Source organism: Procambarus clarkii, chromosome 9 (assembly GCF_040958095.1).
Source record: "Procambarus clarkii isolate CNS0578487 chromosome 9, FALCON_Pclarkii_2.0, whole genome shotgun sequence".
In the NCBI taxonomy this organism is placed as follows: Eukaryota; Metazoa; Arthropoda; class Malacostraca; order Decapoda; family Cambaridae; genus Procambarus; species Procambarus clarkii.
The window spans coordinates 10,952,414-10,967,626 of record NC_091158.1 but is presented as its reverse complement, the minus strand read 5'-3'; the positions used below and the strand labels follow the sequence as shown (position 1 = coordinate 10,967,626).

General features: G+C 40.0%; 2 protein-coding genes across 8 annotated transcripts in view; one reads left to right on the top strand and one right to left on the bottom strand.

Moving 5' to 3' along the window:
- The window catches only part of LOC123766240 (uncharacterized), a 208,907-nt gene that overhangs the window by 106,052 nt on the left and 87,642 nt on the right, over window positions 1–15,213 (bottom strand). The gene's annotated exons all lie outside the window — the stretch shown is intronic.
- The window catches only part of LOC123766245 (coronin-1A), a 112,364-nt gene that overhangs the window by 48,070 nt on the left and 49,081 nt on the right, over window positions 1–15,213 (top strand). For 4 of the 7 annotated variants that reach the window (XM_069321138.1, XM_045755278.2, XM_069321134.1 and 1 more), the window contains exon 1: window positions 5,047–5,132. In XM_069321138.1, the coding sequence (XP_069177239.1) occupies window positions 5,094–5,132 (39 nt within the window). In that variant the 5' untranslated portion in view covers window positions 5,047–5,093. Of the gene's footprint in view, window positions 1–5,046; window positions 5,133–10,886; window positions 10,947–15,213 lie in introns of those variants that run through there. The other 3 variants (XM_069321137.1, XM_069321136.1, XM_069321135.1) reach the window with 2 other exon arrangements.

Genomic DNA, 15,213 nt, shown 5'->3' with positions numbered 1-15,213 from the left:
GATACTGTAAACCATAACTACCTCTTACTTAAACTTTGCTACTATAGTATCCGAGGCCTTGTTCTGAACTATATTCGTTCCTATCTCGGTGACAGACACCAGTATGTAGCCATCAATAACATAACCTCATCCACTCAACCATTAACAGTAGGAGTGCTACAGGGTAGCGCTCTTAGGACCTCTCCTATTTCTTATATACATCAATGATTTGCCAAATGTTTCTAACATTCTGAAACCTATACTATTTGCTGACGATGCTACCTTCATCTATTCTGACCCCAACCCCCACGCACTAAATAATATTGTAAATAATGAATTAAAAGAAGTCCACTCAGGGATGTCAACCAACGAACTCACATTAAACATAGAATAAGGCGTAATACATTTTATTTGGTAGTAAATTATCAAATCAAATCCAACTTCAGATAAACAATGGTAACATTAGCAATAAAAATGAGGGAAAGTTCCTCGGCCTATACATAGATAAGAGACTCAACTTCAGCACCCACATGCAACACATTGCTAAAAAAAAGTCTAAAAAAAACCGGTTGGTATACTTTCTCAAATAGCATATTATATTCCCCACTCTGCTTTCCTCTCATTATACTTCGTACAATTTATCCCTAACTTACATACGGTATCTATGCATGGAGTTCAACCACTGTAAATTACGTCAAGCCTATCATCACTCAGTAAAAATCTGCTATCAGAACGATAACACACTCTGTCTTCAGACAACACACACAGTCCCTCTGTTTAAATCCCTTAACATGCTAAGCCTACACTCGCGGGCTATCTACATGTACAATACCTTGTTCCTAAATGATAATCTTGATCTGAAACTTTTCCTTGATAAGTGTAACAAAACCCGTGAGAACCACACCAGAAATAAATATCACTTTGATATCCCCAGAGTCAGACTAAATCTGTGCAAACACTCCATGCAAATAAAAGGGCCCAGTCTATGGACCTCACCCGCTGATGAATTAAAAAATGTTCCAATCTATACCTTATTCAAAAGTAAAACCAAAAAGTACCTAATTACATCCTCATAGTTTACTACCTTGTGCTTCAAACTCACACTGTTATTGTACTACCCACTTCCCCAATATTACCCTGCAAACACACACAACGTAACTGCCCCTATTTTCCGCTTGTTACAACTTGTAATAAAGTTGTTACATCTGTTTATAACGTTTTATATGACGTATTAGAACGTTGTTACAACTTGCTATATTGGTTGTTACAAGTTGTTAGGTATTAAAACTTGTTCGAACGTTGTAGCAACGTCGTAGTTTGGTTGTTTGTTTGGCGGAAGAGTACTTAAGACTAATTAAGTGCTTCATCTCTCCCAGTGTAATCACCTCTGTCTGTGTGTTGTTTTAGATTCAGCTACTCAGAACATAAAGTTCCAAGTAGCACGGGTTATGGTGACCCCGTAAATTCCTCTGTCAATTTATTTTGTTGATATAAAACCTTGCCATAATGTACTTTTTCACCTTACCTGATATGTTAGATTAAGGACTAGCTTGAAACACTATGCGTGTTAGTGGCTTTGCAAGAAAGTAAAAATAATACTCTAATGTAATCTCACCAACCCATTGTACCTTCTTGTAAATAAAATATTATTATTGATACATAAATGAATCAAAACTGAAGTGAAACTTGATGCTGTTATCTATAGTACATATAAAAACCTTCAAGGTTGCTCACCCTTAATCTGAGCAGCCGTTCTTCCCATAACACGAGAACATTATTAGGTGTAAAATTATGTGTGGTGAAATTGCCGTGTTCAGTGCACAGTAGTAGTTAGGATATAATTCAGCATCATTGTATGAACACGCACTCAAAGGCTGTTCACTTGTTTATACATATGTGTTATTGATAAAAGATATGAAGTTTCCAGTCTAATATAATAACTGAGTGGAAAAACTTTCAAGTTTAAATGATCTTATGCTGTGTGTAAGCCGGTCTACTGAAAATACTGTGCTTAACACAGCGGTTCGTGGCCATGCGTAATGGCAGCCAGCCTACCTCACAAGACCAACATGTCAATAATGATGTTGTTGTTGTTGAGTTAGGGGCGACGACGATCGTGGGATCGGATGCGCCCCGGCGTACCCGTGAAGGGTGAATCGCAAAGCCAGGAAAGGCGTAATGCTAAGCCAAAACGCGAAACGAGTGACGCCAAGCACTAGAAACTAATATGCCACACGGCAAAGCTACGCACAAAGGGAGAGGCAGAAGCACATAACAGAACAGGGGAATAATGATGTGATTTGCAGTAACACAATACTCCAGCAGGCAGCCAAGTAGGGTACGATACTTATCTAATACCACTCCCGTACGTGTTCGTACTTAGTATTGTTATATTCTTGTGGAGTTATGTGTGTGTCTGTTGCAGTCACTGACTTTCTTGAGGAAGCTTCAAAGGCAGTGATGGATAATTTAGGAGGAAAATATACAGTAAGGTTAACCAAAGAGGTGAGCGGCAGGTGACCACAGTCAACAGTTACGCTGCGGTCACTCGTGGGAAAATGTCTTGCATGTTCAAACCTCATCTCTACTTTATTGCTTATTTTTTGTCTTTTAAGGAAATACACACACACACACACACACACACACACACACACACACACACACACACACACACACACACACACACACACACACACACACACACACACACTCACCACACACACTCACTCACACACACTCTGCAGTTTGTGGAAGCAAACTCTATTCATACTTTTAAAATTAGGTATGATAGGGAAATGTGACAGGAGTCATTGCTGTAAACAACCGATGGCTAGAAAGGCGGGATCCAAGAGCCAATGCTCGATCCTGCAAGCACAAATAGGTGAGTACAAATAGGTGAGTACACACACACACATCTTGGGGGCCTCGCGGCGCATCCCACTTATCACATTTCTCCATTAAAATTTGTTTCCATTTAGCACAACCCTCCGTTTTCTTTTCTTCATTCATTGTTTTATCCATTCTAATACTTTACCATTTATTCCATGGGCCTGTAATTTCCTTGCCAGTCTTTCATGTGGTACCTTATCAAAAACTTTAACAAAATCCACGAATGTATCTACAACTGGAAGGCCTTTGTCTGAGTAGCTGGTTACCGTTTCCAAAAATGTGAGCAAGTTTGTGAGGGCAGGATCTGTTTTTAACAAATCCATGTTGTGTCGATTGTATAAGGTTGTTCACTGAAAGATGGTGAATGATTCCCTCCCTGAGGATTATCTCCGTGAGCTTATAGATGTGTGATGTCAAGCTAATCGGCCGGTAGTTTTCTGCTGAGCTCATTCTGCCTTTTTTGAAAATAGGGGTGACATTTGCATATTTTCAATCTAGAGGGACTCCTTCACGACTAAGCAGAAGAGTGATAATTATTAGTTAATTATATTATTATTATTATAATTATTATAAGAATAATTGTATTATTTAATAATTATCACTTTTCCTTCTGCTTGGTCTTGAAGGAAGCGGGCACTGGTGAAAGAGGGCTGTGACGATCTCTGTCTGGAACCCGTAGGTGCGGGACCGGGACGTCCACCTCCTGGGGCTCGTGCGGCCCCCCAGGCTCTGCTTCAGGAGGCTGGGGTCGTTCTTGCTCTTGATGGGGTGGTTCATCTACGGCCTCGACCACGGCAACCTCTGGGTTTGAAGTCCCAGTGTCTTCTTTCACCAACTTCGAGGTCAACTCCGGAGCTCACAGTTCATCCAATGCCTTTCCATTGGAGACTTTCAGCAACGTGGAGAGGGGGGGGGGGGACCTGCTGCATGGACAACAGCTTTTCCTGCATATCAACCTACCCTGGCTTTGCGCCGTGGTGAGGGGGGACCTGCTGCATGGTCAACAGCTTCTCCTCCATATCAACCTACCCTGGCTTTGCGCCGTGGTGAGGGGGGACCTGCTGCATGGTCAACAGCTTCTCCTCCATATCAACCTACCCTGGCTTTGCGCCGTAGAGAGGGGGGATCTGCTGCATGGGCAACAGCTTCTCCTCCATATCAACCTACCATGGCTTTGCGCCGTGGAGAGGCCACACTAGACCGACAACCAGAGCGCAACTCCATAGTCTCATGAGACTGATGGATGCCTACTATACTACTACCCATTGGTCCAGATATTCATGCTGGCAGAGGCAGTGTATCTAGATCGTTGGGACTGACGGTTCCCAAGTGGGAATGGGAAGGCAAAGATGACATTCATATCTTTCAAGACGTTTAACCATGTCTGAAGAGTTCTTCATGAGTAAGTTGGCCTACCGGCTCCACCCATGCAGAAAATAGAATTGACAATCAACTACCAAAGCAATAAAGACCGTCAACTTCCTCCCGAGGAACTTTCCTGACACCAGGCAAAAGTATGGGAAGATTGGCATCAATCTTCTCCGAATACCTTTTATTCACTTCTCCGAGGCTATGGGGTCCCCACAATTGCATCATTGGTGGTACCCCTATGTATGTACGTGTCTCTTTAAACCCCATCCAGTCTGCTTTAAGTCACGAGTTGAAGTATTATATTGCTCAAATAGAATTTTCTGGACCTGACGTTCAGTTACGTTAATTTCATTAGGTTTATCATTGTACTTCGCTCACCAATAAAGTAAAGAGAGTTGTCATTGTGATGAGTTCAACAACAGTGGTCACCGCCCTTTCATTGATTGGCAACAGAAAACGGGAGTATGTTTGGGAATGGATGGCAGATGTACAACAATACAAATAGTAAATAATTATATTTTACCTACGCAATGAATTTATGTATTGTTTTCTTCTCCAGAAGGATGTGTGTACTACAGATCCAGCAGCTTATTTTGAAATTAAATCTTGTTTGACCCTAATAATTTTATTTGTTATTATGACAACTTTATTATGACATTCTCTAAAAATCGTCTATGGATACTATTTAATTTAAAACGGTCTACGTGTATCATATTGTTTCGTAAAGGAAAACATTGTGATTTTTCTCAGCGGCTGATTTTGTTTGTATTTTGACAAAACAACATATTTTATTTGTATGGCAAGAATCTGTCAGGGAATGAGTGAATTATGACGTCACAGGCAGTGTAAACAAGATGGTGGATACAAGAGCATGTCAGAAGCCTTCCTCCAGGGTTTGTTCTTTTATCACACAGTTTACAAACTTGATTTGTGCGTACAGGTCAAGAAAACGGCAGTTGAACTGTAGAAGTGTATTAAGAGAGCAAATACTAATGTGACGTGCTGACAGAAAGCTAGAAGAGAGCCGTGGGAGAGTGGCATCAGGGGTGGGTGCTGTGGTGAGGGAGAGGCGGCGGCACTTTGACAAGCAGAGGTGTTTGCTGGTGGCTGAGTGAGTCCTTGTCTGTGAGAGCTTGTCTACCATCCCGGGAGGCATATGTCCAGCTCTCACTGCCGCTCTTGTAGTCACTCCAGCTTCCTTCTTGTTGGAGTGAATCTCGTGTCCAGTGACTGTTATTAAACTCTAAATATTAGACTAGTGCAGCTTCATATTTCTGGTCAATATTCAATATTCGAACTGTTAGGAGAGTTTATTATTGTCTTGAATGAAGTTTTAATATTTACAAATGTTAAAAGCCGTACCCTTGGGACACTAGTTACTACGGTGACACACAGTATGGTAATTTTAGGTGTATATTTGATAGTTTAGTTACAGTGGTTGATGTTTGAGTGATATGATAGCATCGTGACAAGTTGAGTTGTAAGATGATGGTGGAGATGGTGACATCTGGAAAGATGATAGTTTGTGGTAAATCCGTAGTGTTCCAGCTGTTGGCTGCTACCTGCTGTGTGACTGGTGATGTTATGACTTCGGCAGCCTTTTAGTCCCGACTGTCTGACGGGTTTGGATTAAGGTTGCTTGTAAATTTGGTTGATGGGAAACCTGCCTGGCATCTGTTGGATGTCATTAGTATTTCATGGAATCCCTAGAAATATGTTCCAGATGTTATTAGTGGTATGTGGGAGTCCTGTGAATATATAATTTTGGGGGATAATTTAAGTAGCTGCTATATTATTTCTAATGTGGTTGCTAAAGTACTGCCTCATCCTCAGTGGTAAAATATATCTTTGGCAATGTAACAAATACAGTATGAGAAAATGGTGAGAAATTATGAAGAACAGCTATACAGCCTTACTATAGGCTATTTACTCATCTAATATTATGCATATTTTTCAAAGTGTCTTTTATTTTTTGATACCAATGTATAGCATTTGTACATCAGGGAAGGCACTACCATTCTTTTATGCAATACTTTGTCTTCATCCCTTCATGTCTTGTATTTTCTAACAAGGGTTTTCATTGTATTAGCCACTTTCCTTCCCTGGCTTGCTATACTCTTAGTTTCGATTTTTTACATAGTACTGTATCTCATTTATCAACCTCATATCTTGGGAATAGTATTCAAAACTCTGCACCATATTATAGTATTGTACCCTTTGTTATGATTATATCCTTTCATCTATTTTTAGACTTCAGTCATATCCTTCTCATGCTTTGCTTTTCTAGAGGTTATAAATTAGGCTTTATTCTTCTGTCTTCATTAGGAAGGCTTCTGATTCCTGTGATTATCATTGAAAACCTCATGCTTCTCTCGATAGGGTCAATTGAATTTTCGTCCATTCTACAGTATGGCACCCAAATCTTTCAAGTCTTTTATATAAAACAAGGGGGAAAAAGTAAGGGAATTATCAGGGAAAATGTCAAGCCACTATATTGCACTAGGAAGGGATCAGGATAAGGATTTGGGATGGGACAGGGGAAAAGAATGATGCCCAACCACTTGGACGGTCAGGGATTGAATGCCGACCTGCATGAAGCAGCACCATTGCTCTACCATCCAGAGCAAGTACTGTATTGAAAAACTACAAGCTGATATTAATAAAGTCTGATTGGGCAGCAGAAAATAACATGATGCTTAACAGTGATAAATTTCAGGTACTGTACTGTACTTAGGTGTGATAATAATGAAGACCTTAAAGAAAATACAGAGCACAAAACACAAATCTACCCATAGTAGGAAAGCAACATGTAAAGGATCTGTGAATAATGATGTCTGACGACCTAACATTTAGGGTGCATAACCAAGCAAATATAGCGTCAGCTAGGAAAATGATAGGATGGATTAATAGAAAATTTAAATCCAGGAATACCATCACAATGCTCATACTATTCAAATCACTTGTATTTTTCCACCTTGAGTACTGTTCAATACTCACTTTCTTTTATATATATATATATATATATATATATATATATATATATATATATATATATAAATAAAAGAAAGTGAGTATTGAACAGTACTCAAGGTGGAAAAATACAAGTGATTTGAATAGTATGAGCATTGTGATGGTATGAGCATATTATATATATATATATATATATATATATATATATATATATATATATATATATATATATATATATATATATATATATATATATATATATATATATATATCTATATATATATCTATATATATATCTATATATATATCTATATATATATATATATATATATATATATATATATAATCTTTGGACAACACCCACCAGTGGGACTGTTGTCCAAAGATTGTTTATCTTCACTTGTGGTTTATGCAAGTATAGGCTTATATATATATATATATATATATATATATATATATATATATATATATATATATATATATATATATATATATATATATATATATATATATATATATATATATATATATATATATCTCTATCTATCTATCTATCAATTGATCAAAATACTGTATGTACCATTGGGGCGAAGTCCCAAAGATGCACAGTAAAATATCATACCAGAGTGAACGTCGTGGAAAAAAAAAGCAGAATAGAACCAGTGAAGGGTAGAGGTGCCGTAGGCACAATTAGAGAACACTGTATGAACATCAGAGATCCACGGTTGTTCAGTATCTACCCAGCAAGTACCTGTATAAGAAATATTACTGGAACAAAAGTGAAAGTCCTCAAGAAAGAATGGGACAGTTTTGTGCAAGGTGTGCCAGACCATCTGGGCTGTAGTGGATATGTGGGCCTGTGGGCTGCTCTAAGCAACAGGCTGTTGGATCAAGCTCTCACAAGTCAAGCCTGGCTCTGGACCAGTATTATGGGAGTAGAAGAACTCTGTCCAGATACAATCCAGGTAGTTGTTGGAAATTTTCTTAAAACAATAATTACAAATACTTTTTGTACTTATCTGGAAAACATATAATAATAAATTATCACTTATAAAATAAATTATTAAATTATCATGTTCTATATAAGGAAAATGGTGATGAAACTTTCAAAGTTTGATAGGTGTGAGTCTTTTAAAAAGGATTTTTTTTTTTTTTTAGATTTTTTGTTAAGGGTTTGCATGTTGTTTATAGATACAGTAGTTTCTATTTATTTTATTGTTTTTATGTCATAGACTACATGAAGGGGACACCTTCATTTGGGACATCTTAATATTATTTACAAATTTGCCTGAAACGCTGTGCAAATTAATAGCTTTAGGCATAGTATGTACTAGCTCTATCTAGAACTCCAATATTCTGTTAGTAATTCATCTTGTATGTATGTACTTTTATCTGAATAAACATTTATATATTTATTTATTTAATTTGTATTTTTGTTACAAAGCTATAATACTGTATTTTTCAAATTTCTTTGCTTTTTTATGTGTCCATGTCCTTTATTTAGTGTGGATTTTTTTCTGTACTCATCAGAATTATTTTTTATTAGATTTACCATTCCTCAAACAAAATCAAAGTTTGTTTCAGAAGAATCATGATACAACTCTTCTCAGTTAACACGTACATCTTTTAAATATAATTCTGAAGGAAAATCATGGCAGCACATCATACATTTTATTAGCCTACCGTATTATACCATAGTATCAATGCTTAATATTCAGTTTAAAACAGTTTTTAAATTGTTCATGCAAATATACAGTACAGTAATGTGCACCTGGATATGAAATATGCAGATGGTTTATTAAGAAAACAGAGGTCCAGAATAATCTTTAGGCTTAAATTGTGACCTAAAAATTATATTATATATATATATATATATATATATATATATATATATATATATATATATATATATATATATATATATATATATATATATATATATATATATATATATATATATCAGACGGGATCACGGTGAACCCCTGGAAGAATGGTAGACAGTTGGTGTGGGACTACACTTGTGTTTCAACTTTAGCCAACACCTATGTCGACTTCAGTGTTCCGCAGCAAGGCAGTGCTGCCAATCACCGGGAAGCAGCCAAATCTCGTAAATACAGAGGTCTTGATTACCTCTAAAATTTTGTCACATTGCCTCAGAGACACTTGGTGCCTGGGGTAAAAGTGCTGCTAGTTTTTTTAAATAGCTGGGTTCTAAGCTAATTAAAACAACTAGAGACCCTAGAGGCACCAGTTTACTCTTTCAGTGCCTTAGTGTGGCAATCCAGAGAGGAAATGCACACTGCATCCATGGTTCCTGCCATCCAGCTGAGGAGCTGGAGGAACTCGATGACCTGTGACAAGTAGCCTTGTACTTTGCATGTAACCATGTTATGACCCCGTTTTGTGTAATGAAATTTTAAATATTGTATATAAATATTGTATTATAGGGAAGATGGGACATCATGAGCGTAGCTCTCACCCTATAACTACACTTTAATTACTTGAGTAATTACAGTAATGTATTGTGAGGTTTCATTATCCACAAGCAATGCATTCCAGGAAAACTGGTGCATGTGACTTTACAAATAGCATAGGGTCATTGTTATTCAGTCACTATTATAAGGGAAGTTTAAAAACATACAATGCTTTTATGGAGAAAAAAATATGGCATGCATAAAATGACACCATAATATAGACTGTAGATGCATTTCTTAATGACATATTAAACAAAATATGTAGGTACGCTACTGGGATTTACATTGCACAGAATGCTTTTGGTTACCCAGGAACCTACATCTGGCCAAATGTTTATATACATTTGTAAAGCAATTTGACCAGTATAAACTTGTATGCTATGATCTGTATGACTCCTGCAAGTTTTTCAACTTTATTGTGCACCATTCCTGTAACACATAGTACTGTACTGGTTCAAGATTTTACATGGAAATAGCTCATTACAAGACCAGATGACATGTGCAGGAAGTGCAAAATAAGCACATTGAAAGCAAAAAGTACATTAGATACACTGAGAGACAATTAAATCAACATTAAGAAACCAAAACATTTTAATGCTCTCCCTCTAAACATTAGGGGCATAACTAGCTGACCTCTCACTTTGTTCAAATGAGAACTTAATAAACACTTCCAAGGGATGCTTGATTAGCTGAGCTGTTAAGATGCTGCAAGTAGCAGCATCTTAACAGCCTGATTGACCAGACTGCTTGCTAACCAGGAGGTTAGCAGTCTGGACAATGATTCCCAGAACCATCACAAGGTAGGACAGGAATGCCTACAGGAGCCACTGCACTAATGCATATACAATACTGTATATTTTTAAGCAATTGTATTGTAATATGAAAACAGCCTTACAGTATCTTTTAGTTAATAGGTTGAATTACTGTTTAGTTACATTCACATTGTGACAAATTAAATGGGGTGATGTATTATAAATTTCCAATAAATAAATTTGAACAGGGAGAGCTAACCTAAAACTATGATAGTGGGTGGTGTATATGACTGGCCAGCATGGTACATAATTTTGAGAGAACACACATCTTACAGTAGTTTCTTCCCAATAATTTTTGCTGTCTGGGGAATCCATGCATGCTGTGTACAAGACTCATGGGTTTGTTCATTTAAGTATTCTATACTTTTATTTTTATTATTTCTTTTTACAGTTCTGAGTGGTCCACTCTTGATCAGTTCCAATGCATATTCCAAAAATGCCTGCACAGTCGGTACGTTGAATGGCTTTGCATTTAAGCCATAAGGGAAGGACAAATAACCATAGCCATAAGTGGATATACATATCTTGCAACCTACTATTTATCTGAAATAGATTTGGTACAGACTCTGGTCATAATCTTACTAACAACCATTTTGAAGATTAACTAAAATTTCCTCCAGATTATATTATTAATCTATAGGTTGCCATGATGATGATGATGAACTATATACATAAACAGATGAAAATACAGTACATGTATATTACTGGACATATTACTGAAGGACACTGTAGTTACATTTTTGTTTGTTTGTGCATGGCCTGTTTGTTTTTCCTTTCCCTCTTGTTTGTACAGTAAATGATTTATTTCTACTTTAGTTTTTTAAGCACTTTCAATATACAGTACAGTAATAATGTTTGCTGTACTGAATATCATATTTGTTGTAATAAAATATTTGGTATTAGTATAAATGTTTGTAATTTGTGTTTACTTTTTTCTATTTTTTTACTTTAAATTTTGTTTATTTCATACTTTCATTATCACTACTCCCTTTTCTACTTTCATGGTTTTGACAACAATGAGTTTGAAGAAAAGATTGAGTAATGTAGTTAAATATGGGTAGAGATATTAAATAAAGTATAGATCACTTTCCATTGATTTTATAATTTAAACTAGTGTATATAGCATCAGTGATAAACAAGCACCTCAAAACACTAATAATCAACCACATCAGAAACCCACTGCTTCATAAAACCAAGTGTACAGTACTCCTCTTAAATTGTCATGTATAACACAACACACACAACACTGTATGTTCACTGCCTTTATAAATCACTTCCACCTAGCTTTGTGCCTTTCACTACATTTCCACTATAATTTGTGCAGTGTTCACACTTGATTCTTGCTTTATCTCACCATGTCTGCCCATCATCTTCATGACCTTTCTCCAATTTCTATCCTCAAATTCACTTGAATTTCTGCTCTTTACCAGTGTGCAGTACAACTTTCTATTCTTTCAACATATCCAATTCGTCTTGTGTCTGTAACTTTTTTATTCCTTACTCATCCTATTCTTCTAACACTGCACATGCTCCTCAGATTGTCCATTTCTATTGCTGCAAGTCTTGATTTTTCTTATTCCTCACCATTATCTGGCACTAGTACATAGGGTCAACACTTGCTCGTTTGTGTGCACCCCTCTCTGGTGGCATCTATTCCTGTCTTGCTTGTTCTAACCAGGGTTTTCATTACATCAGCCATTTTGCTTTCCCGACTCATCCAATCTTCAATCCCAGTTGCACATATTTCTATTTTATTTTTTGCAATCACATATCACAGGTATGTAAACTGGTCAAGCATTTCAAAAGTTTCGCTATCCACATTTATTTCCCACATAATTTCCTTCTTTCTACCACCACCATAACTTTAATCCACATTAGTTTGTAGCGATCTTATCTCTCACACCAATAAAGTTTTCAACTAGCCTAGTCTATGTAAATCTCCATCACTGTTAGAAGAACAATAAACTGCATACAGTACATCAAATTTAACCTACTCTTATTAACCTAATGGACTAGGTTTACACTCTAATTTTGTTACCTTGACCTTCATCATGACCCCACCCATGTATATATTGAAAACTAAGCTACCAGCACACAACCCAGGTGTGCACCTGCAGTACAGTAATATTATACCTGTCACTCGTCACACCAACTTTGTCATATTTCTCTGGGGGAAGCCCCTACGGCTCTCCGGAGCTATCCAGGCTGATATGCTAATGTCAGACTTTGACATCAGTCATGTGTATGGAGTTCTTTGGGCCTACTGGGGACCATGGCCAGAACCTGGCCCCCCTCAGAGAGGCAAGGGGAGCAATGGCCTATAGAAGCCCCTGTGTGGTTGGAAGTATTCTATGTCTGTCATCGACCGGGTCAGGCACCCAAAAAGGTAAGCATCCCAAAACAAACCCCTATTCTGGTGAAAATATTGCTACCAAAAGCCGAACAAGTGGATAGAACTCCCGAAACAAAAACGAGCAAACTAGTGTGACGTCACCCGTTGCCACGCCGCTGTCTGCAGCAGTTCCCCCCTCCCCGGGAGGGGGATGGGGGAGCCCCAGACTTACTGCGCCGGCGATCCACACCTCAGTTCTTGAGGCTGATGCTATAGGCAGCGGTTGTGTGCTCTGGCTCCAGACTTTTACGGCGCTGTGCCTTGTGTGTAGCGGCTGTTCTCCAGGGGTGCGAGAGCCAGGAGTTACTCTTCAGTACTCGGGCTGCATGCACCTAGGGTTCCCTTCCCTAGGTTCCCTGTAAGTACTGCCCTTGGAGCTTGGGGTTACCTTCCACAGGTTCCTTGGGATCTGCATCTGTGGATCCGTTTAACTGCTCGGTTTTTTGGCCACCCTTTGGGTACTTGGGTGTTTTGTCTCCCTAGTTTACCTTAGGGTAGGAGGCAGTTTTGCACTGGTTAAGGGGTGCAGGGTGCTGTGCAGCTTGTTGTCACCAATCACAGCGGCCAGTTCTGTTTGTTGGGGTACGTTGTCCTCTTGCGGGGTTTGTTTTGTTTTTGCCTTGGTAGGGGGTTCTGCCCTACTTGCCACTGGTGTTTGGCCTCATCCTGATACTTGGTGGTGCCCCCTGTTAGGTCCCTGTGAGCGTACACATCCCTGGGGTTCAGCTGTAGACAGTTTGTTTGGTAGTTTTGGGCGCCGGTTAGCAGTACTCTGCCTGGGTTTACCTGAGCGTGAGTCCTCTTATAGTAAATGCTCAGGACCCTGGGAATCCCCTAGGGGACGCATGGGTCTGATGGATGTGACCCCGGGTCCCCCCTCGCTTCATGCGAGTTTGAGGGTTGTTCGGTCCCCTTGTCTCAGGGCAACCCTCACGGTTTTTGCCTCTGTCACGCTGCCTGTTGGGTCGGTGACACTTTCGATCCTGAGTCCTGTGAGTTTTGCTGCTTGCTGGTGACTCAATTTACCCAATCTGCGGATGATCTTCTTCAGGTACAGGCTGCACAAGCGATGCATTCTAGGTTTCGTTTGTTGCAACGCGCTCGGTTGGTTGCTCACCCGGATGCCCCGCGACTGCCCCATTTTGCTTATAGGGACCTTGGAGGTGGGGGTTGCATCGACCCTGGTTCAGTCCGCACCTCCTCATCCTTCCCCTCCTGTTGTTCATTCTGGTCCCCCTCCCCTGCTTCCGGCCCCGAAACATCTAAGGGTTTCGGAGTCGGGGCAGGGGTTCGTTGGTCTTGAGACTCGGGCAGCTTCTGGGGATGCCCCTTCCGGTGTGGCGACAGGCATTTGAGTCTACTCCCCCGGCCGAAGCCTCTGGGTCTGACAGTGCGCCCCTTCTGTCCGGCTTCTATGGCTGTGCCGGCCTTGTCTGGTAGGGTCGGTGCTTGGGGGGAGGACTCAGCCCCGGGTCCTGCGGAGGGGGACCTTGGAGCTGGGGAGGGGCTGACTTGGAGGCCTTGGGCCCCGCTGGACCCCGCCTGGGTTTTTCTGCCCTCTGAGCGGGGCTTACTGTTACAAGGAGTGGGGTTTTCTTTTCCCCCCCTCTGCATACAAGTTGGACTTGGTGTCTGCCCCTTCCCTGGTTCAGTTCCATGTTCCCCCGGGTGCTTCGGTTCCATCCTTCCGGAGGTCTTTGGTTTATTGCATCCAACCTGCTGTGATGGGGGTGGCCCTTGCGGCAACCCTCCTGCGTGACCCCGATTATGCCTCGGCAATGGATCCCTCGGCTTTCAGGTTTGAGACTTTGTTCCCTTTCTGGCTCCGTTACTAGGTTCTGGAGTCGTCCTGGCTGGCGGATAGTCCTGTCTTTACCTTGGAGGCCTGGCACTCCTCCTGATGTTCCCGCATGCTTGAGTGGCGGGAGGCTTCAACGGTGTTGCAGGTTTTCCTGGGGGGCGACCTAGAGCACCTCAATGAGTGCTTGTTTGCTCCTGCCCTTTACTGGGATGTTGGTGTCATTCATCTCCATGTGCAGGTTCCCTCCCGTTCGGCGGCGCTGGTGCTGAGGACTTGCGCGCCTGGGGCCTTTTGGCTTTGGCCTTGTGTTTCTTTTCCCTCCTCGAGCTGTCTTCGGACTGGCTCTTGGATGATGTGGGGGCGCTTGGAGCTGTTCCTGGTTCTGGCGCCTGGCAAAAGGCATATCAATAATCACGAAACATAGAATACAAGCACTCGAGGATGTTGAACAGTTATTATTAATTTGGATACACAGCAAGGAGTTAGCAGGTAATAGAGTTTCAGAGGCCATCATTTGTGAAAAAG